Genomic DNA, 22673 nt, shown 5'->3' on the forward strand with positions numbered 1-22673 from the left:
GACAAGTGTCCCAGCTCATTAAACAGCTTCCACTAGAGACGGCCCGCAAAGATGTAATTAACTCACATTCCACAAGCCTCTCATTTCTTCATCTCATCGCCATTTATACTCAAGTAGATGCCGCCAGGTGTAGTTTGCTCACAGTAACAGCAGCTACTGTAGAATGTTTGACTCGCTAACAAAGATTGGGACGGATCACAAATGGAGAGGAAACGTATCTCTTTACATTGACATCCTAAAGAGCTAGCTGGCCTCTGTGCAGGGACATGACGTCTGGAAACATGTGAAAACACAGTTCAGTGGCCGGAGCAGAGCTATGCCCCACCAGATGACTGCCCTTCTCTCCTGATAAGCATCTCATTTAATCCCCAACATGAGCAGTGACCCCATGACCACACTAATTATCCTCCTCCTCCATCCACACTGCACGGAAAGTAGTATTCATTGGGACAATGGACAAACTTATATTTGTTTGCAAAGAACCAATAAATCAATCTGTTTAATATTGTAACAAAATCATATTTGGCGTAATCAAAGAATAATCAAAATATAAAGGGTGTGGCTGGGCTGGAGCCTATCTCAGTTGAATTTGGGAGAGAGCAGTGAACATCATGGATTAGTCACAATAGCCACATATAGACAACAATATACACCAAATAATTTAAAGTGATGTTTTTTTTTTTTTTTTTTAAATCCGAACCTAACTTTCACATTTAGGGGAAGTAAACGTCACGCGCAAAGGGCTAAACCACGTCACTGGGAGGCAGACTTCCAAAATCCTGTAATAGAAATGATTTTGTCAAATTGGAATTATTGAGAATATTTTGCACTCAATCCATTTTTTCTTGAATCTGTTAAGTTTGTTAAACACTTTTTCAATACCAAAAAAATCTGTTGATGATAACCTAACCATAACCCTTATATTTCAGAGTGTATAATAGTACGGGCTAAGGGCAGCTGTCTTCCATTACGACCCATTATAATTATTTTTATTCACCTTGTGTGCTCTAGTTATACTGTACGTATTTTTATTTGCACTATGCTGCTAAATTGCTTTTCTATGTTCTGCAACGTATTATTGTCAATTCTTCTGTATTCTAACCAAATAAAAACCAACAACTATAGAGAGGATGGAATTTGTTGGCAACTATTTTAACAATATTCTGTAGTAAATAAGATTGCCACAATAGATAATCTCCTTGGATAAAGTCTGCAGGAGAACAAGCCGCTTAACTTACACAACAAAAGAGCATGCTGACAGTAAAAAAAAGAAAAAAGAAACTCCTCCCGATCTACTCCATGCAGTTACAACGTTGTGGGGTCAGAAGTCAAGAAGCTGGTGAAGTCTGATCCCCGCTAATCAGATGATTACTTAATTTCCTTTGGGCAGCTCACACGAAAGCGAGCTAATGATGATCAAGAGGTCAACAGTCAACTAACAGGACAGTGTTTTTGTCAATTTGGGTAAATAAGGTCACTAGTCCACAAAAAAAAAGAAAAAAAAGCAGATTTTTCTTTGTGCTAATGTATTATACACACCCCTGATTTTCTGGTATTGTTATCAAACATTATATAATTACCTGCAAAGCAAATAGTAGTAGAAAAAAATTATTAATCAAAATTAATTACAGATTATTTGGGCGATTAAATATTAAAAAAATGTAAAAAAGTAATTGCCTGACAGCAGTATGTACATAAACATTTGCAGCATTACAAATTACGCATAATTTTGCAAAAAATGTCCAAAAATGGGTTATTCCCGAGAAATCGCGGTAGTTACTGTAACAACTTTTTGTCCACAGCCATCATTTTTAGCCATCAATGCTTTGTCCACAAAGCCAAGTCATTATTGACCCAGCAGCTACCGCTTCCAGTTCCACTCACGTCAAGCTGACATCATTCCCCTCACGTGAACACTTAATTTGTCAGCCTTGTTAGCTTGTGTGAAAAGTCCCTGGCACCTGGGCTCACAACACATACACAGACTCTGCTCGAACAGGCCCTGGATGGCAAGGTGATGCTGAAGGTTGGGGTAGGGGGGGTTGATCTGTGTGTGAGACGTGCATGAAAAGACACAAGTGCGAATATATGTGTGTGTCGAAAAGAGAACAAAAACCGCAGCAAGCTAATGTCGCTGTAGGCCTCCTCGCTGGGTCAAAGGCGATCGATCATCTTGTCACCCGCGGAGATAAAAAAAAAAAAAAAAAAAAGGTTCTTTTCAAGTCAAACGGCTATCAATGGGACGCAAAGTGCCAAGTCATCTCCACAATGGAACAGTTGCTGCTGTCAATCAGCTGTCTAAAGCTCTGCGGAGGATCATTCACAGATGAACAATAGCCTTCAGTGTTGGCTTACTGTAAATAGTGTTGATTAGCGTGTCGCCAAAGTGTCACTTTAGCACTCTCGCTGGGGGCTCAATGTGACGGTGGCCATAAGGAGCTCACTTGTCACTCAAATAGTTTATTAGCATTACACTGCAAGATTCCGTCATTTCTCCTTATTATTCGAGGGTATGGGAAAGCTTTTCCGTTGGGATTTTGAAAGCTTTGCATTAAGTTGTCACAGGTTATTAACAAAACCACAATATGCATGCTAAGCCAGAAGTCGCCAATGTGACTGGGAAAGAAACACGACGAGCAAGCGGACCAAATGCTTGTCCTGATCCAAAGGCGAATTTTGAAATACACTTTGACCGCGTATAAGTCAGTTGAGTTTAGACTTTGATAAATGTAATTAATGCGATCAGTAGTTGTGTTGCTATCGTTCACGTTGCCAGGGAAGAATTATAAATAAATGAAACAACAAAGCTCTCGTCCGACACGAGTTGTGTGTGTTGCGTGTGTTTCTTTGCTAGTTCTCCACTTTCCAGCAATAAAAATGATAATGTTGTCATCGTCTCTTAAGAGTTAATACGTTTTTATTCATGCTTTCAGGCCCTACATCATTGCTGCATAGGCGAATGGCCAAAACAACAGTTTTGAACACTTTTCAGCATTTAAATAATAAATCTCAACTTTTTGAAAATCCTGCATGAGACATCTTTTCTATGCCCCAAAACACCATCGTCGTTCGGATGTCCAAAAGAACATTTCGAAATCTCATCCATTTCAGCATTTGAACAAGAATGATGTGAACGAAAAAATCTTTTGGAGTTTTCAAAAGTTTTTTTTTTCTACAAAACACCACTGTCACATATCCGATTTAACGTTTTCAATATTTAAATGATAACCAAGTTAACATAAAAAAAACATGGAAGTTAAAGTAAAAGTAAACTCTCCGTACACTGTAATACCCATTCACACGGAGCTACAAAAATGCCTGAAGACACATACCCTTTTAAAAAATATGCATACATTCAGGGTTTAGTCAAATACCTTAAATCACTTTTAATAATAAAAACAAACCTTGCCTGTTCAGTCTCCTTAACATCATTCTGTAAATGGGCAGCTAGGACAACAGCATTTTTATTTTGAAACACTGGCCTGTAAGTCTTCCCTTAATAAGAGCAATTCTCCACCGGAGAAAATTGGGGTATCATTTTTATTGGCACATCCAGGGCAGCAGATGGGAGACCTTTGTATCAATTATTCAAATTCAAAGAGTGAACACGATGTCTCAATAACACTCTCATACTCGCACTTCCTAGTCGGAGTGGTTGGAGACGGCTGAATTCACGCTATTATGCAAACGGGACCTGTTCCCACTGGGATGGCGGAACAAGCTTTTATACTTAACAGCCTTGTCAGCGGGGAGGAGCCAACAGACAAATGTTTGGAGCTCTGGAAAAAATTTTGATGAGCTTACACTGGGACTTCAATACGATGACTGTAATAGTTAATATAATGTCTGTTAAAAATTCTCTTTCGAATTACAAATATATAGTTAAGCTTATTTGGTCGAATCAAATCAGCAGTCAAAACAAAATACGCATAAAAGCAAACACAGGTCAAAAGGTTCATATTGAAGCTGAAGCTTATATTGTCTACACAATTACTGTATAAACGAAGCAATTTTGTCCATGATCTTGCAGTAATTATATAGCTGCACTACATGTTTAGAACTATTCCTAACCTTGTATTTGTACATGTTTTTGAAAATCGAAATTGAGTTACACAGTTTCAATTCAAAATCGAAATTGTGTATCATACTATTATTATTTATTATTATGATAATTTTGGAGACATGACATGTTATTAATTAATCTGAATTTTAGGCAACAAACCACATTTGGTAACCTTTTTAAAATCATTTATCATCAAATAAAAATTAGAGGGAAAAAAGTGAATGGGACAATAAAAAAATATCAACATAATTAGAAAAAATATTGCTTCTATTTTCATTTTGTTTTATTCATTAATTGATTCCTTAATTAGATAATTAAAAATAATGCGGCGGCACGGTGAACGACTGGTTAGCACGATGGCCTCACAGTGAGAGACAGCATCAGGCCTGGATTCGATCCCGGCTCCGCCCATCCTGTGTGGAGTTTGCATGTTCTCCCCGTGCTTGCGTGGGTTTCCTCCGGGTACTCCGGTTTCCTCCCACATTCCAATAACATGCATGGCAGGCGGATTGAACACTCCAAATTGCCCCTAGGTATGAGTGCGAGCGCGGATGGTTGTTCGTCTCTGTGTGCCCTGCAATTGGCTGGCAACCAGTTCAGGGTGTCCCCCGCCTACTGCCCCAAGATAGCTGGGATAGGCTCCAGCACCCCCCCGCGACCCTAGTGAGGAGAAGCGGTACAGAAGATGGATGGATTAAAATAATGCAAAGTTGAAAGTCCCAATAAAGTGACAATAAATGCCTTGAGATCTGAGTTCAGTTGGTTCCTGACCACACTTGTAACTCAAAATGCCATACCTCAAGTAATCATTTGACATTCAAATGAATTGAAATGCCATTAATCAGTTCCAACCTTCCCTATGAAACAACAAAAATGTGTATTTTAATACAAAATTAGCATTCTATAATATTTTACTTTATAAAAAACATACAGTAATGACATCATTTAAAAAAATTAAAAAGAATTCAACATGTTTTTGTCACCCTGCACACACTGAAGGGCTATTGTACTGTTCCTTCGAGTGTGGCCACTTGGGGTAGAGTATAGTATAGTATAGTATAGTACAGCATCGTATCGAATCGTATCGTATCGTATCGTATCGTATAGTATAGTATAGTATAGTATCGTATCGTATCGTATAGTATATGAGCTTGTCTTAAGTATGGCAATAACATTCGTTGTTCTATGCAGAGGATAAAGAATATGCGACTGAAGACTATTAATTTGTGTTTGTACACCACCTCTGTCTACAAAACACAATTAGTTTCTTAATTTCCTTAAAGCAAAATTCATATTGGCTTTACATTTGACAACAGCGATATTGTTAAATCTCAGTGTCAGTCAAAACCTTATTACTCAATAGCTTTGGAAAGGCAGCATTTTTTTATTGTTTCACATTTGATTGTGTACAGTGAGTTGTATGGTGGGTCAGAGATCACTGTACAGATCCTGCTGGGCATGTCGCGATTGATTTAATGAGCCAATCAACGCTCACATTTCCAGATTACGAGCAAGGTCATCTGTTGCCTATGTAACGTAGCGTAATCTAGATGGCAAAACACCCTGCTATCCACACCCTCTTGCAAGAAAGCAGCCATCACAGGCAGTAAGACTTTTAATTGCTCTTCTCCTGACCTGCTGTTGAATTTCTCTGGGTGCTTCTCCCTCATCAGATGGAAGCGATGGGCAATGGAGGCATCCTGTGAGGAAAAGAACATACAACGCTTCAGGCTTTATCAATTCTGCTTTCAACCGTAGAAATGAAAGCAGGCCTATCAAATCAGATTAATTAGATCTCAAAACTCAAATTTAGAACTCAGCATGTTGCCAAGGTCCAATATTGATATTGGTCCCATATCAGCCTAAAAATCAGTATCGCATTCTATCGTCTACATCAAAAATCTCTGATTGAGCATTTATATTAATATTAAATAAAAGCATGGATTATTCCTGCTGATATAGTATCGGATCGATAAACTCGCATCAGAAGTGAAGATATTGTATCAGGACAAACCAAAATGTAATCACTACCTACCTGTCGACTAAGGAGTGTGAGCAGTGTATCAATTAGAGTGATCTCCTTTATTTGGACGGAAGAATGATTTTATGCAGGGCCTGAGAAAGAGCCCTATTTGCATGTTAACAAAAAAATAAACAAATCAACGGCAGCCTCGCAGCAAAACCAAACCTTGGAACAGCGGATAGAGGCAGAGACAATATGTCTCAGTAGCAAGTATCCACTATTGTCAAATGTGTAAAATGTAGGTTATCCACAATGCTTTTGACTGTGTTCGCTTGTCCACTATAATGACATCATCTGCTGATGCGCTCAAGTGTCCGACAAGAACATAACTTAATTTACTTCAAGTGCCTACTGACACACAAGGCCACAGTCAAGATAAATACGTTAAAAGCTTCTTGTCTGTCTGGTCTTTCTTTCTACATTGCTGTCGCATGTGGAGTGAAATGAAATGGATACATCCACTGCATAGTGGCCACTTCATTAGGCACACCAATAAGATCTAATAAAGAGGTCCAAAATAAAAAAATGAAGTACCGATAATCTGAAGCTGAAGAGTTGGATCAGAAACTTTAGTTTGAACAATGCATCTATATGGTTGTAGTTTGGTGTGGTGACATACACAAAAAAAAAATGAAAAAGAATTGAAACAAACAAACTCGAACTTCCGGTTTGGTGAATGAGCGAGACACACCCCTGGGCTGAGAGCTTGAATACGGTGTTCTCTCGCCACTTTAAGCTTCACGTTTTGTGGCTTTAATACTTTCGCGGGCTTTTCCAAAGTATTCATTTTATAAAAAAATAAATAAAAAAAAAAACACAAATCGACAGCTATATCGCAGAGAGATGCACATAGAGAGTTGACGCTGAGGCTTTGTACGTACCCACAGGCATTTATCCAATGCAAGTGATTGGTTCCCGGCGCAATATCGACCAATGAGTGGATTTATCCCATGATCTGATTGGCTGCGATGACACAGCATCGTCCCTTGTTGTATCTTGTCAGTCTCGTCCGCGTTCATAAACGAATGGCAAATTTGAACAACGTTCTGATTGTAAACTCACAATGTTATTCAAAAGTGCCGTTCAGTTAGTCAGAGTCGAGCCGGATGGTTGAGTGCTGCGCTCACAGCTTCTGAACACAGCTGTGAGCGGAGCACTCAACCATCCGATAAGCAACTTATAGCGCAAAGACAAGGAGGATGAAACATCTGCAAATTTCTTTTTCATTTTGTATTTTTAAAATTAAATTTGTTGTGTAAGAAGTATTTAGAAAGTTGGGAACCATGACTTGGGGGCATAAATCCCCCCCAAATAAAGCGTTAAATTAGCAAATAAAATAAAAGCCAACCTCAACTTCGTGTTTTTTTAATTATAAAATAAGGTGAAGGCAGTAGACCAGTGAAATGGTCTATAAATAAAGTTGTATTGTATTGAATTCTGCCTTGTGTGCGCAGTCTGACAGACGGACACCAGTTGGAGCGCCTTTGTTGTATTTATTGCCATCAAAGAGCGTCAAAACGTGCACTCACGCCAGCGCTCCCGGATGGAATTTTTACCACCACATAATGGTTGCAGTGTCGAGCCCTAATTAAATAATCCCGCTTCCATCTGCTCCCGTGGACGTTTTATCCTGTACCGTGATTAAAGGTAAATTGACTCCCATTCTGTGGGGTTCTCGAAAAAATGCCGGCCTCATTTGGAGCTCAATAGACATTTGTATGTGGATCTGCAAACTACATTACGCGCCATTAAATAAGCGTCTGATGTACTCGTTTATTATTTCCCAATTTTTGTTAATTCACCTCGAACCTTTGTCTCTATGTAGTAGAGAGAATTACAACTTCAAAATTTTTCACCAACTACCAATTATCAATTATACGTTATCTATTTGTGTGTAAATTAATTTGAGCATTTTGATAATTTAATTTATGGTTTACAGTCTGATATTATTTATTTACTGTACAAAATATCAGTTCCAATATATATATATATATATATATATATATATATATATATATATATATATATATATATATATATATATATATATATATATATATATATATATATAAATGTAATCCTATTGATACAATTATTGCTCAAAGGTAGTAATCTCCCACTACAATACAGTAGCCAATTTTGGATTTTCCTTTTAAAGTGTCCAAATCATAAAATGAATGAATCCCCCCAAAAAGCAACTTAAAAGTAACTTAAACTAAAGTAACGCATTACTGTACACAGACTGAAATGTTGTAAAGAAACTTATTACTTTTACATGCAAGTTACTAGCAATGTGTACTATTTTACTGTAATATTTTATTGTATAATTTCTAGTTACTGTTTAATTTATTTTATTTATTCATTCTGATGACCTATAGAAATGGCTCAACGTGTGTGTAGAACAAATAGCCTGGGATGGAGGGATTTTGATGATTTATTATTTTATCACACCTAAAATTACAGGTGCTTTAAAGGTGACGCAATTGTGCTCGAGATTGTGTGATCAGGTAAACCCAAATCGTTTTCATGTCTTCTGGAGTTGTACTAAGATCAGGCCTTACTGGCAGGTTCGTTCAGTTCTTGGCAAAATGTTAATATTGTTTATCACTAATATTTCAAGTATTGTGTCTTAGTTGTCGACAAGGGATGATTTGTAAAAGGGGACAAATTCTCCTCGCTGCAGGTTAGAAATCTATTAATATAAAATGTCTGAAGGCGGACATGCTTACAACAGGGTAATGCTGGATGGAAAGACTGACATAAAATAGCACTAAAAGAAGGAAAAATGAAAGAGCCTCGGACAAATGGATTGAGTCCACATCACAAAGTTGATGATGTCTATAATAAATTGATTGGATACTTTTCTGTAGGCTTTTAGTTTAGTTTGTTGGTAAGTAATTCTTGTTATGATCACAACCTCATATGGATTTTATCGAGTGGCGACAAGATGCGACCTCAACGATGGCCTGACGGACACTGATGCGCCGATGTGACGGCATCAGCAAATTTCATGTCTCAAAATAGAAGCGCCAGCGCCGCTTTAATTGGCTGAGAACTTGAAACCCGCCGAGCGACGGGACATCACAGGCAATCTGATGGACTGAGAGGAACCATGAAGAATGTGGGGCTTTTTTTGTAATGTCGCGCGTTATGTGAGAAACGGCAAGGTGACTGCAATGACAACAACGAGGCACAAATGTGGAAAACATGGCAGAATTGAGGGGTTGGAGGGGAGGGGCATCGAAAGGCCTTGGGGTGTGCATGCGAGAATGTTTTTGTATAACACAACACATCACATCAAAAAAATATTTGCCATCGCTTCCAGTCGCCACTAGCGTTAATGTTGTTTTGATCCTAAAGTTCTAAAGTTGTTGAAACAGGAAGTGTAACAGGAAAGGACAAACCGACACGAGCCCATGGACAGAAACATCTTCAAGCTAGTCAGTCACACTGGGTGCGAGATGGCAACGACGCATCCCCAAAATTAGTGGTGAGCCACCAGGGCCGTCTCTGCTGGCCTAAACACTATTCAAAGCAGTCGTCAACATTTAGAACCTGAATTCTAGAAATGAATTCACTTAGTCTCAGACATACAAAACGCATTTTCAAGACGGCCTTTTCCAGTAATGCCAAACATTGTGAGGAATATAATAATAAAAATACTGAAGTGGGTAATGCGCAGCATTTATTCTATTGTCTTTTTAATTTTACGTCATTATTCGTGTTAAAAAAAAACCAAAACGCTCCATTTACTCTGTTACATGGAGCTACAATTTGCTCGCCACTTTTATGTGTATCCCGGTGTCATTGCTAATGCGATCTACACTTTTTGCTTTAGTTCATCAGAGAGGCTTGTTCCTTGGGTGCCGTCATGTGACACCATTTCACCGAGAACAAAAACTCCACCACAGTTTTATAATTAACCTCGGATTGATTGAGTGTAATGTGCGGATTGATGAGTGTAAACAAAAACGGTTACTTTCAGTGCATTTCTGGTGGCTGGATTGTCATTAATTTAGGTTAATTTATGAAGAATGTTTGTCTATTTGATGAAAAATATACAGCAGAAATTACTCACCAGTTACAACGTAGTTGAGTTTTCCTAAGTAATTACTCAAGTAACGATATAAGTATAGCCACAGTAATCCTGTTATAAAATTTGCTATCAAAAAATGTTGCCATTAAAAAAATAGTCCCACTTTATGAAGAGCAACATTTAACATTTTGTGAAAAGTGCAGTTCAAAGGTCAGTATTGTTCCACATGATCAAACCATAGCGATGGGTGGGCCAAGCTTTTGGACTTGCTGGTGCAAACAATTTGAGCAAAAATGTTATTTCAGAAGTGTGAATCAAGCTCGTAGTCCTTTATCTTAAGCAGTAGCTATCAGTATCAAAAAGGTTGCTGCTTAACTAAAGTAACAGTAGTCTATTTTTGACTACAATTTTTGGCCACACTTTCCACCCCTGGTGATGGTATAAAGCGGTGGATTAAGACGGACGGGTATGTCACCAATCAAGGCTCAGCTAACAAATGCATGACCCGCCAGGCTCCAAAATCGCTCGAGTGTCAAGTGTGAAAAAATATAAAAAAAAACAGACTGTCAGTAATGCCCCAAGTCACAGTTAGCACAAGCCCCTTTTTTTAACCTGAAGATGATTTATTATTATAGCCCTTTTCTGTTGTTTTAAATTTATTTTTTTAATATTTTATTAAATTTATTTCATTCCACTTATTTTTGTTATTGTTAACATCGTGTAATTTTATTGTATGGGCTTGAATGCCAAGAAAGGCGACTTTACATAAAATGTAGTATCATAATTAATTATTATCATAATTCATTATTATTATTATTATTATTATTGGAGTCTTTTCTCCGTTGTCCATAAGATATGTGTTACCAGAAAGGACAAACCAACAGAAACTGGTGACAGAAACATCTTCTCATGGGTAAGCATGTGCGGGATTAGCAATGCTAGTGTCACACTGAGCGCAAGCTGGCGACTACACGTTTCAAAAACACTTAACTCGAACGAATGCAGCGCAAATGCATTGACTGAATTGCATTAACATCTGGACACGCTGGGTCCTCAGATGAACCCAACTACATTAGACACGTAGCATTGCAAGGCATGACCCCGAATGTCTGACCCTCTTTCTTTCGGTATGGCGGGCCAACTTATTAGCTCTGCCTTGCTATAACTAATGTATTTATACAACCAAACAAGTTTTGTAGAATTCATACAGTAAGCGGTACGTGGGGGGGTGGAGTCACATCAGGATGAATCTGCAGTTGGAAAAGATTATGTCCAACGATGTTTGTTTCCTCATTCTCATAAAAGCCGTGACTTGCATAATCTTGATAAACAAGACTGTGGTACTGTGACCGTGAGTACCATCCAAAAAAAACAACCGAAAAGTTTTTTGTTTATTCATTGAGTACATTTTGTTGACCAATTTTCAACTTATATAATGTTTTTAGGTGAAATTTCATAACATTTACAGAACAGAGCAGTCAGTCTCGGGGCGGAACGGTCCGGCCAGATGTCCATTTTTTTGTGTGTGTGTGTGTGTGGGGTGTGTGCGTGTGTGTGACAAATAAAAAAAAAAAAGGGGTAGATAAACAAACCTAATCGCGAAATGAGCAAATGACAAAAATTGCCTCCGAACGCGTTAAAAGCGACGCTTCCAACTGTTTGTATATAAAGAGACATGCCCACGTTTAAGCCTTTCTGTCACTCTTCCAGTCTGTGTATCTCTTGCGACGTGGCAATTGGAGACATTTTAGCAAAGTGTCCGCTTCCCGCTGAGAACATCTTTCATTAAGCATTGCAAAAGCGAGGTATCATTGATCAATTGTTCCGTGTAGTCTTGCTTTCATGATGCTAAAATATAAACAGCATGATGAAGACAACTGTTTAAATGACAATTTTAATTGAACAAAGAAGTGTGTCTGTCCATTTATTTATTTATTTCACTTTCTGAGTGGTATACAATATATTGTGTATGCAGTATGATGGGGAACAAGAGGGTGTTGTGTGGGATACAGTGTGAGTGCAGTACATTTCTAGTTTTACATGAGCAACCACCACTAACCAATGAGTTACTGTACTTGTTAATACCATTACGTATTAAACTTCCCATGAGTGTCTTTTTCTGGAAGTATATGCCAGCATATCCACACAAAAAATAATTGTGTGCAAGAGGATATATATGTCTGCATGTGTGTGTGAGTGTGTGCATGTGTGTATGTGTGTGCTCACTCGCGCACGTGTATTGGAGTATTGCCGGCATTCAGTGAAGGTCAGGGGAAGTATCAGTGACAGGAAGTCAGCAGCTGCCAGATCCACGCCAGGTTCGGAATAATGGACGGTAATGAATAACCATGCTGAGAGACACCCGCCGACTCTTCAAGACCAGAGGAACTCTGCTCAAGAGCACTAAGGTCATACACACGTGGCCCCACGACAACAACTTTATGATGTACCCCACGTCTGCAGCGGATCTTGAATTTGTTTAGAAGTGGATCAAGGTTCTTGATCTACCATCTGAACAATCGTTCGTTGCAGTCTTACGTCATTTTTTCTGTTCTGTGCAAATCCAGGAAGCTTGGCTACATCTCGATGATGTTGCACACAGCAGACATAGGAACATTCAGATTGCCGGAGATGGACTTGTAGCCTTGAGATTGTTCCACAATTTGGGTTTTGAAATTTTTAAACCAACAGCTCTTTGCCCTTTCTTTTCTCCATGCTCAATGTGGTACACACAGACACACAACTCAAAAGTTGAGTCATTTTTTTCTCCATTTTAACTGGCTGCATTAACTGACATAAGCACAGGAGTGGCAAACCTACAAATAAACAAATAAAAATGGCTTTGTTTTGTGCTGGTCTTACAGGTGTACCTGCAATACACATTTTTATTCTTTAGCTTTCGACTCAACTTGATACCGTCGCTGTCCTGCTGTTCTTCTGGTATCTATTGTTTGTCTATTAATTTGTGAGCTAATTTCCTGCTAATTCAAATTACACCGTATGGAAAGCACTTCATTAGAGCTCCAGCTGTTGGGAAATGCGCTATATAAATAAATAAAGTTGTATTGAATTGTATTGTATAATCCTATAAGCACCTATGCTGAAGCTTATTCAGCGGGGATTGTTTTAGGCCATGAATGTACAGTAAATTAGCTCACCAATTAGCTAACAGTTTAAGTTGCTAGCGAGCTGGTTATTTAGCTTATAGCAACAAAGCATCAAAGTTAATTGCTTGGCTGCTAGCGACAGTATGTAATGAGCAATGTAATTTGTTATTTAGCTAGCTAGCCACTAAGTTACTTAGGTAGCAGCTATCCAAATAGTTGGTTCATGAGTAAGTATCGCGATCTAACCAGTCAGTTAATTAGCTAGATTTTAAATTCACCAGATTGGAAAAATTACCGAACTGCTTTTAAAACAGTTGATTGGTTGATTCTCTGTTAATTCTATCTACTAATTTGATTATCATATCTTTATTTTGCTGTAGCCTTCGTGTGCTGCCTGTCAACCACTCTGAATGAATGTTCAGGATGTTTTCACTTGCAGTGCTTAAGTTACATGCTTATATGCGTATCATAAAAGAGGCAGCACAGTCGACACCATCTTGGCAAGTGATCAAAGTGTTGTGGTAAACATTCGGAAATGGTATTGAGTCCCCTGCCAAGCACCCAACAGGAGAGTCAGCTTGCAGCACTAGCACATGCTCTTGTGCACTCGAGTGGAAGCACGTGCATGCACGCACACGCGCACACACAGACACACACACGCACAAGTGTACCACAGCACTCTATGCATGTTGCTGAAGGATCAACTTGAAGTGGTTCTGACACAGAATTTGTATGGAAAAAATATATGCTCTTTCTCTCTCTCTCTCTCTCACTCACTCTTTCTCTCGACATTAACCTTATTTTGCTCACTAGAAACTGTGGCTAGTGGTTTACTAGTCCTCTGCTTTGTCACTAGCTACAATTTTGCTGTTGAATAATAGGGGTAATGCACAGCTAAAAGACAACCAAAACAAAATGAAAATAAGTAGATCAGTGTTGATAATTTGTATAAACTGTAGTCACGTCAACCTGTCAAAGTACTGCACACGCCATCTGCTAATTCGTAACATGACTGCTTGCAAACTTAAAACAAAGTTTGGCTGTTAGAAATAAAGAAGCAAATCTGACTGCTTTAAAGCCGAAGAAGTCACGCTACGTCAACTCAAATTGGAAAAATACAATATATCAAAGGTTCCCATACTGAAAATCAGAGGTGTATAAATAATAAAACACACCAGCAACTCTACAAAATTTTCTGAGTGGCCTAGACAAAGTCTCAACTTGATATTGATGCAATGTACAGTAATACTTCAAACTATTAACACTCACTACAAAAACATAAAATTGTGAATAAAGAAATCCAATTTAGCAATTCACTGCTTCATGATGTTATAAGATACATTTTTTGTCCATATACAAGATATAATATAATTGATATCAAATTGAAATGCTGTGACATGGCGTTAAAAAGCCCGTTCATATTTGGAAAAACCCTCTAGTGTTGCTGAAATAAAGGGTCCAATCAAAAAGGGTCCAAAATATCTCCACAGAGATGTGGAAAAACTCACTGCCAGTTGTTGTTATTGTTGTTGTTGTTGTCAGTTATTAGGTTTCGGGGCAAGTACTTTTTCTTCAGGGAGCAGAAAGCTTTGAATATTTTTAAATTTAAAAAAAATCTGTTGTACCCCAACCTTATTATTATAAATATATTATATACATATTAAATATGATTATTTCATGTAAGTTAAAGTAAATCTACAGTATGTCGAGCTCTGTTTTGGCCCTGACTGCATGCTACTGCTATATAGAGCACTATATAGTGGATCGGAGTGCTTCCTAACACATGCGACTTGTAACACAACTAGTTCCAGCTAGCTGGCTCATTATTGAGCATATCAGGTGAATGTCCATCCATCCGTCCATTATCTAAGCCACTTCTCCTCACAAGGGTCGCGGGGGTGCTGGAGCCTATCCCTGCTGTCTTCGGGCAGTAGGCGGGGGACGCCCTGGACTGGTTGCCAGCCAATCGCATGACACACAAAGACGAACAACCATCGCGCTCACAAACACACCTAGGGTCAATTTAAAGTGTTCAATCAACCTGCCATGCATATTTTCGGAGGGGAGAATGTGCAAACTCCACACAGGAAGCCGGAATCGAACCTTGCACCACTGAATTGTGAAGCCATCGTGCCGCCCATCAGAGTGTGCTGCTATAAAAATACCTTTAGTAATTGGGATTCTAACATATCACATCATCTTTGAATAAAAGGTAGTATTCGCAGAGGGAAAAAAAAGTTTGCATTCACAGTGTGACAACTAGAATGAAAAAGAGACGATATTCCTATTTTTTATCACCTTGGACAAGCCCACCACATGCTCCGCACCATGTAGCCAAGTCGGTGTCATGTAACTGTGGAAGCGCTTAGATTGAGCCTGATGTCACCATGGTACCCAAACCTTGAAGCACAAGATTAGCCAAGCAGATTGGAGGACCTCTTACGGTGACGTGGTGGACTGAGTCACGGCTGGTTTGCTCAGGTGTCCAGATAGGCGACCATCTGTCACCAATGTGCCTGCTCTGCTCCGCGATTTGTCAGCATGGGTTTCACATCGCGTTTATACATTTGTGCCTCTTAAGATACTCTATGTCCATTTATCCATATTTATTTGTCCATATTAATTGAATGATTTGGTGACTTTTTGAACCTTTTGAGTCATTTAGGTTTAATGGCAACAAATAAACAAATTCCATCCTTCCATTATCTCTTCTGTTTCTCCTCATGAGGGTCGCGGGGGGTGGGTGGAGCCTATCCCAGCTGTCTTCGGGCAGTAGGCAGGGTACACCCTGAACTGGTTGCCAGCCAATCGCAGGGTACTCACTCACACTCACAGTTCGGGATAATTTAGAGTGTCCAATCAACCTGCCATCCATTTTTGAAAATGTGGGGGGAAAACGGAGAACCCGGAGAAAACCCACGCAGGCACGGGGAGAACATACAAACTCCCACAACTTCTGTACTGTGAGGCCATGATGCTAACCAGTCATCCCCCATGCCGCCCCAAAAAAACAAATTAACTCAGTTAATTAGTCTGGCAACCAATGCGAAGTAACGGGTCCAGCACACCCGTGACCCTCGTGAGGAAAAAGTGGTTATGGATAATAGCTGGATGGATGCTTGCATGTGAGTGGTTGCGTGTATTCGTCATGACATCAAAGAAGAGGAGAAAGGACAGTACATCGAGCGAGTGTGCCTGCCCGGATATGCAGATTTTTTTGCGGTGTAACTCCGCTTTGCCTAGCAGCGGAGGCAGTGGGTGATAACATTTGTTTTTCATGACAGAGAGCATCGAAGTCTGTTCTTAGCATTTTCTTCCTTATGATGTAGTCCAGTCATCAACTCCTCAAAGTCACCATTTGTTAAATAAATTAGCAATCCTTGTTCTTTAAGAGTGTGTTAGGGACATTTTGAGGGTTACATCACATTAACAAGGCACTGCGCAATGGAAGTTTCCGATGCTTTATGACATAGAAATGTGTAAGTGCTGCTTGTTTACAATCCACAGGTGAGCTTTTCAAAGGCTCATACAGAATTAGTCCACCCCCCCAAAAAATGTGTGATTAGATCATTTCTGGGCTTCAATGGCTACATAATATGATAATAAACTAAAAATGAAGTAACCTTCACTCTCAAATTTCTATTACAGTGGCACAAAATTAATAACTAAATTATTACAAAATTCTATACAGTAATAATTCTAAACGAACAACAATTTCCCTCTGATTGGGTAGACTGTGATTGTTACTAGATTTGAGCGGGAAATGAAAGTGATACAATGTGAGAGCGCTGCAACCAGAAGACACAGTTCACACATAGACAAGGGTGTTGTGTGATCAGTCTGGCAAACATGCAGACATCAGCGGGAGTGCAGTTGTGTAACATCGCCACAGTGCATCCTCTTCTACCTGTGCACATGATGTCCTCTTTTGGCATTTGTATCTTGTTTTTTTTCTATGATGAACTCTACATGCAATGACTAAGAGTTATTTTTATTTGTACAGTTAGCTTATGACACGAGAGACACACAGAAAGTAACCCCCCCTTCAAAGAAAGAAAGCGATAGAAAGAAAAAAACACCAACAGATGGATGGTTTTTAAGAAGTTCTGTTGATGACTCATCTTAAAATTGGGATAAACACCACATAGACTGTTTGGCGACAATATTAAGATAACAAACATACGGCTTTGGGAGGTGGGTAGCTAACTAGCTAGGCAGTTAGTTATTTAGTGAATTTTTAGTTAATCTAGCTACTATGCTACATACCCTGTTAGTTAGTCAGCTAGTAAATTAACAGCTGTTTTTGAGCCATGGCAATTACTGTGTAGAAAAATCTTAAAGCACACGGCAAAACAAAAACAGCACAAATAATACAAATATGAAAATAGTTTCAATTTATTCACAAATGTACAGGTGAAAATAAAGCTGTATTCGAAGGAAGCCATGGTTTACTCTTTTATAGCAATGGCAACATCTGCTATCGAATGGCCACATTGCATTGGACCTCACAGTTCCGAACCAGGTGTATGAAAGAAATGGTATTTTAGATACAGACAAAATAGGTGCATATGTGCAAAATACGCGGAATTAAAACATTTAATTTTTCATGAAACATTTCACAATACGTGTATCCTAACCCAACAACAAAGGGCTTGAAGCAAACAACAAAAAAATGACCATTCATTCATTATTCAAGGTTGGCACAAACTGCTAAACAGCACAATAAGATTAAGCGCAAGAATTATTTTTGTGTTTTATTTTTTTTTCACAAAAATTAACTCATGCAGAATGTTAATTTTATTTACATGTTTGACTTGCATATCATTCCAAATCCGTCCAAAATTATTAGGTCTACTCATCTTGTAGTATAGGGCAGTATAAAATCCAGTGTTCGAGCCACCAAGCCATGTTTGTTATCTAGTGGTGAATGATGATATATGTTAATCCCATTTTACTAAAACAAACAAAACAAATCATCATCTTATTATGCTACCATTTAGTTCGTTACCTAGTTAGTTGCCCTATTAGTTATTTTAGATACCCGTTTATCCAGTTTATTAATTACTTGACCATTTTTTCAGCTAGTTAGCCATCTATTGTCGAATAAGTTAGTTAGTTAGTTTTTTTTCTACTTTTGTTTCCCACATATACCCGTTTTTAGAATAAAATATATAAAAAAAATCTAGCCAATCAGTTATTCACCTAGGTAGCTACCCATTTGATTAGTTAATCATCCAGCCAGCTATCTGTAATCTAGCTAGTTAGTTAGATTCTACATATACATTTAGTAACATAATGAGCTTCTTGTTAGTTAGTTATCTACCCAGCTTGTTGGTTAGTCAGATGGTTCGTTGGTCACTGATATCTAAAAGCCTAATTGATCATTCCAACTAGTCTTACGTAGTTGGTCACCCTGTCCATTTTTCAGCTAGTTAGCTAACTACTGTCTACGCAGTTAGTTAGTAGCTGGTATCTAGCGAGCCAGTTATAAGCCTGGCTCGTCAATTAACTAGTTGTGAAATAGCTATATTTCGTTAGTGAGGGCAATGGCTGTATTAACAAGTCCACAACTGAGGCTTCTATCAAGTGAGTGCCGACGGCACAGCTGCTGCGTTACCATGGCGATGCTTCACCGTTGACGTGCGGCAACACATAAGCGTTTGACTATCCTGAAGATACATGTGTGTCCGTGTGAGTGTAGGTGTGTGTGCGTGCGGGGGTGTGCGTGTGGGGTTGTGCGTGAGTGTATTTTGCCTGTGTGCGTGTGTGTGTGTGTGTTGTGTGTGTGTACGTGTCTGTCAACTCCATAAAAATGTGAATGAGTCTTTTGGCCAGCAACTCCAGTGGAACATGAGTCGATAAGAAGATGGGTTGCTCGGTAACAGTAACCTGGCAACCAGCTGAATTCATCAATGAAGAAAGTTGTCAGAGAGGGAGAAACTCATTGATTCATCTGCTCTTTCTTTAAAGAGACTTAATCACTTTACATTATTATTATTATTATGATTATAACATTCTGGTGTCATTTTATTGGGGGTAGGTATGACACTATTACACATTTTAGGCATACTGGACTACGACACAATTTTATCCGTACAATATGGGGAGATTAATTTTAAAGTTGAATTAAAAATGAAATAAAAACATAATTATGGAGACTGGACATAACTGATAAATCCCATAGCTAACCACTTTTTTATTTTCTGACCAAAGAACAACAACAACAAAAAACTACAACTTACAGTAAATTCTTTCAAGAGAATGTGTTTGCATTAGCGCTGTCCATCGACAGACATGTATTTTATTATGAACTTTTAATACCTTGTTTATTGAGGTTAATCTGGACAAGAACCAGGTGAAAACTGCAAAGTAGATGTTGATGTTTTTTATTATTTCAATATTTATTTTTATTTATGCCTCTATTATGCCGTTGCGACCCGGAGACATGCTTCCCAACATTCAAAATACTTGTTACACAACAAATCTAACTTTAAAAATGCAATACCAAGTTGCGGGCTCTGAGAGGAACGTGATCGCCAAGCCCGGCATCGGACGATTACGACGGAACATTGGCTAATAAAAACATTTAAGTTCTAATTTGTATCTTTTATCTTAACTAGTATCCCGCGGTACATTTTATCCAAAGGTACAATCATGGTAGATGAAAGCAGTTTTAAACTCTTATTGTGCAAATCAAAAGTTACTGTCGTTACTTCTGCTCTTGTTGCTGCTGTTTCTCTGTTTCCGTCTTCCTTGTTGTCGTCTTCTTCTTCTCGCACAGCTATTGTATAGTATATATATTTGTTCTAAGTGTCTCTTAAGCTATGTCCATTTCTCCATATTTATTTGTTCATATTCATTTAGTATTTTTTTTTAACCTTTCTAGTGATGTTTAACGATTTGCTACAATGAACAAATAAACCCAGAATGGCTAGTTGATAGCTAGCTAATGAGCTAGCCAGTGAGTTAGTAAGATTGCTAACAGCTATGAAAGTAGGTAAATGATAGCTCGCTAATTATCTAGACAAATGACAAATACCGAATTGTGTGACATTAAACGCATTTACCTACTGAAATTCCACTGAAATGAACACGCCCACAATCTGCAGGCGGTAGGGACAGCTGCGGCGAATAATGAAAATCTGTGAATACTGAACACCGCAAATAGGATCTGTAATTGCCTTTAGATGCCACAAGACGTGGCAAAGGACTAATATGGATTAATGTGGACGAGACTGGTGAGATAGAACAAGAAAAGATGCTGGGTCAACACAGCCAATGAGCTCACGAGATAAATCCACTCGAGCTCTCAATCTCAAACCGAGAACCACTCGCCTTGTATGTACAAAGCCTCCGAGTAAACTCATCTCTTTGAAACAAGGCGTCTTTCTGCCTTGTGGTGTCAATATCGCTGAATTTATTATTATTTTTTTTTCAAAATATTTTGGAAAAAGCCGCCATGCACTATATTTGAGGTGAGTGCTTCCAGCGTGACCAGTACTAATGCCAACAAACCATTTCCCATCATCCCTTTTCATCGAGCTTGTCCTCATTAAGGTTGTGGGTGAGGTGGGGCCGATACCAGATGACTTTGGGCAAGAGAGTCTATGACCCAGACTGGTCGTCAGCTAATAGCAGCAATGCTTAATATGTTAGAATAAATGTTCTTACCACTCCAATAGAAAAATAGTTGTTGACGATGTTGTATGGGACCGGGTCACCCTTCTCCTCCTTGTCATCGGGCACTATGTCGATATTCCAGCGGTCCAGCACCACCTCGATACTATGCTCAATGTCGCGCAGAAACTTAAACAAGCTGCCCCCCTCGTATCCTGAAAACACATTTAGGAAGATTTTATACACAGTTGGGAGGTGGGAGGTTGGTCGCTGATCAATGAGTTTCTAAGTTCTTTTGAACACATGATCCATGCGGTCACTGACAAGTGAAATTTACAGTCATTCCAAATTTTGAGTGAGTGTTTTTTCTTTTTTTTTTTTGTTAAATCTGAAAAATACAAATATTTTTGTTCTCTTTCTACAAAAAGAAAACATCCAAAAAGTTTTAGGTTACACTGAAAAAAAAACTCAAACAACCCTCTTCTTATGAGGTTGTCGATTTTCAGAGTAATAAGTTTCAAATGATTTCCTAATTCTTTTGAGAACACATTGTTTCTGTACTAAAAATGACATGTACAGTTTGTGTAATGCACAATGTTTTACCCAAAAAACTGTGAAAATATGTTTAGCACAATCATATAATGTGGAGATCCTTGCTTTGTATTGGACAAGGAGAATATAAAAATTTTCATTTAAAGTATTCTGATTCCTTCACCGGTGGCTGGAATAGAAAATACTGCTTGAAACTTGAGTTTCTAATGAGAATAAAAAATTATACTACTGAAACACACTATCACCCAAAATATAAAGTAACAACACTATCTTATAGCAAAAAAAAATAAAACTTATGTAACAATAACTTTTCATTGTGCCCCTGCAGATGAAAATAATTTGCATAAAATGGCTAATCAAATTTAATGGTAAATTCTGTATTTTTGTGAAACATCTCGCATTAAAGCCGAGTGTTTACACTTAAATCATCACATCTTGGTTGTTTAGTTCAAAATAATCTTGGTGGTGTATAGAATTTTTTATCTGTATTAATCTGTACTGTTCGTAAGTGTCTTTAACTACTGTTACTGTAACTCTATAACAGTGTGGATCGTGAAACTTATAGGTGGTAATTTTGGTACATATCCGGTCAATTTATCTTCAAAGCTAAAAATATCGAGCAGGTGGTGATATTTTCTATCCGGGTGACTCACAGTTGAGCATTCCCTCAACAGGGTAGCTTGTCACATAAAATGGTAAATCACTGAATGAATCTGTTGCCACATGCACATCTTTTTCTATTTCTACATTTGTCCTTTTTTTTGTTTAAACAGGAACTTAACCAAAGTTGTTAGGCCCCATCCTCGAGTGAGAACTCATGATCCAGGCTTATAATGGCTCTCCACTTCCCGTAACTGCTCAATAACCTTTTTTGTATAATGAGGTTTCATAATGCACAATATCACCTTTATGACAATTTCATCATGCGGATGCATTTCACCTTTGCTGTGTACAAGTTTGTAAACAAGGTTTGATGGTAGGACTAACAAATTATGTTTCCCTTTGACACTTATGACTTGAAGTAATGACTTTGGCTGTGTAGTATAGCATGTAGTGGTCTCACCTCCCCCCCAGCGCAGGCAGCGTGCCAGGTCGTTGCCTGTCCCCAGTGGCAGGATGGCCACCGGGGGGTGCCGGGCGAAGTTGGCCTTGTCTGCAGAGACATATTTCTATTGTCACATTTGCTCACCAGTGACTGGGCAGACAACATGAAAGGACAGGTTGGCTTGTTTTTTGTTTTTTTGTTTTTTTTTTCAAAAAGGATTGGAGGTTTTT

The 22673-nt window shown here is 38.5% G+C and overlaps 1 protein-coding gene across 5 annotated transcripts in view; it reads right to left on the reverse strand.

Annotated features, from left to right (window-relative positions):
- Window positions 1-22673, reverse strand: part of dgkg (diacylglycerol kinase, gamma) — an 88697-nt gene that overhangs the window by 30821 nt on the left and 35203 nt on the right. For all 5 annotated transcript variants that reach the window (XM_088315160.1, XM_088315157.1, XM_088315158.1 and 2 more), the window contains 3 exons: window positions 22462-22551; window positions 20901-21061; window positions 5699-5763 (listed from right to left, as the gene is read on the reverse strand). In XM_088315160.1, the coding sequence (XP_088171286.1) occupies window positions 5699-5763; window positions 20901-21061; window positions 22462-22551 (316 nt within the window). The remainder of the gene's footprint in view (window positions 1-5698; window positions 5764-20900; window positions 21062-22461; window positions 22552-22673) is intronic.

The sequence above is a fragment of the Idiotropiscis lumnitzeri genome, chromosome 14 (assembly GCF_059441095.1).
Source record: "Idiotropiscis lumnitzeri isolate Australia: NSW breed Sydney's pygmy pipehorse chromosome 14, RoL_Ilum_1.0, whole genome shotgun sequence".
NCBI classification, from domain to species: domain Eukaryota; kingdom Metazoa; phylum Chordata; class Actinopteri; order Syngnathiformes; family Syngnathidae; genus Idiotropiscis; species Idiotropiscis lumnitzeri.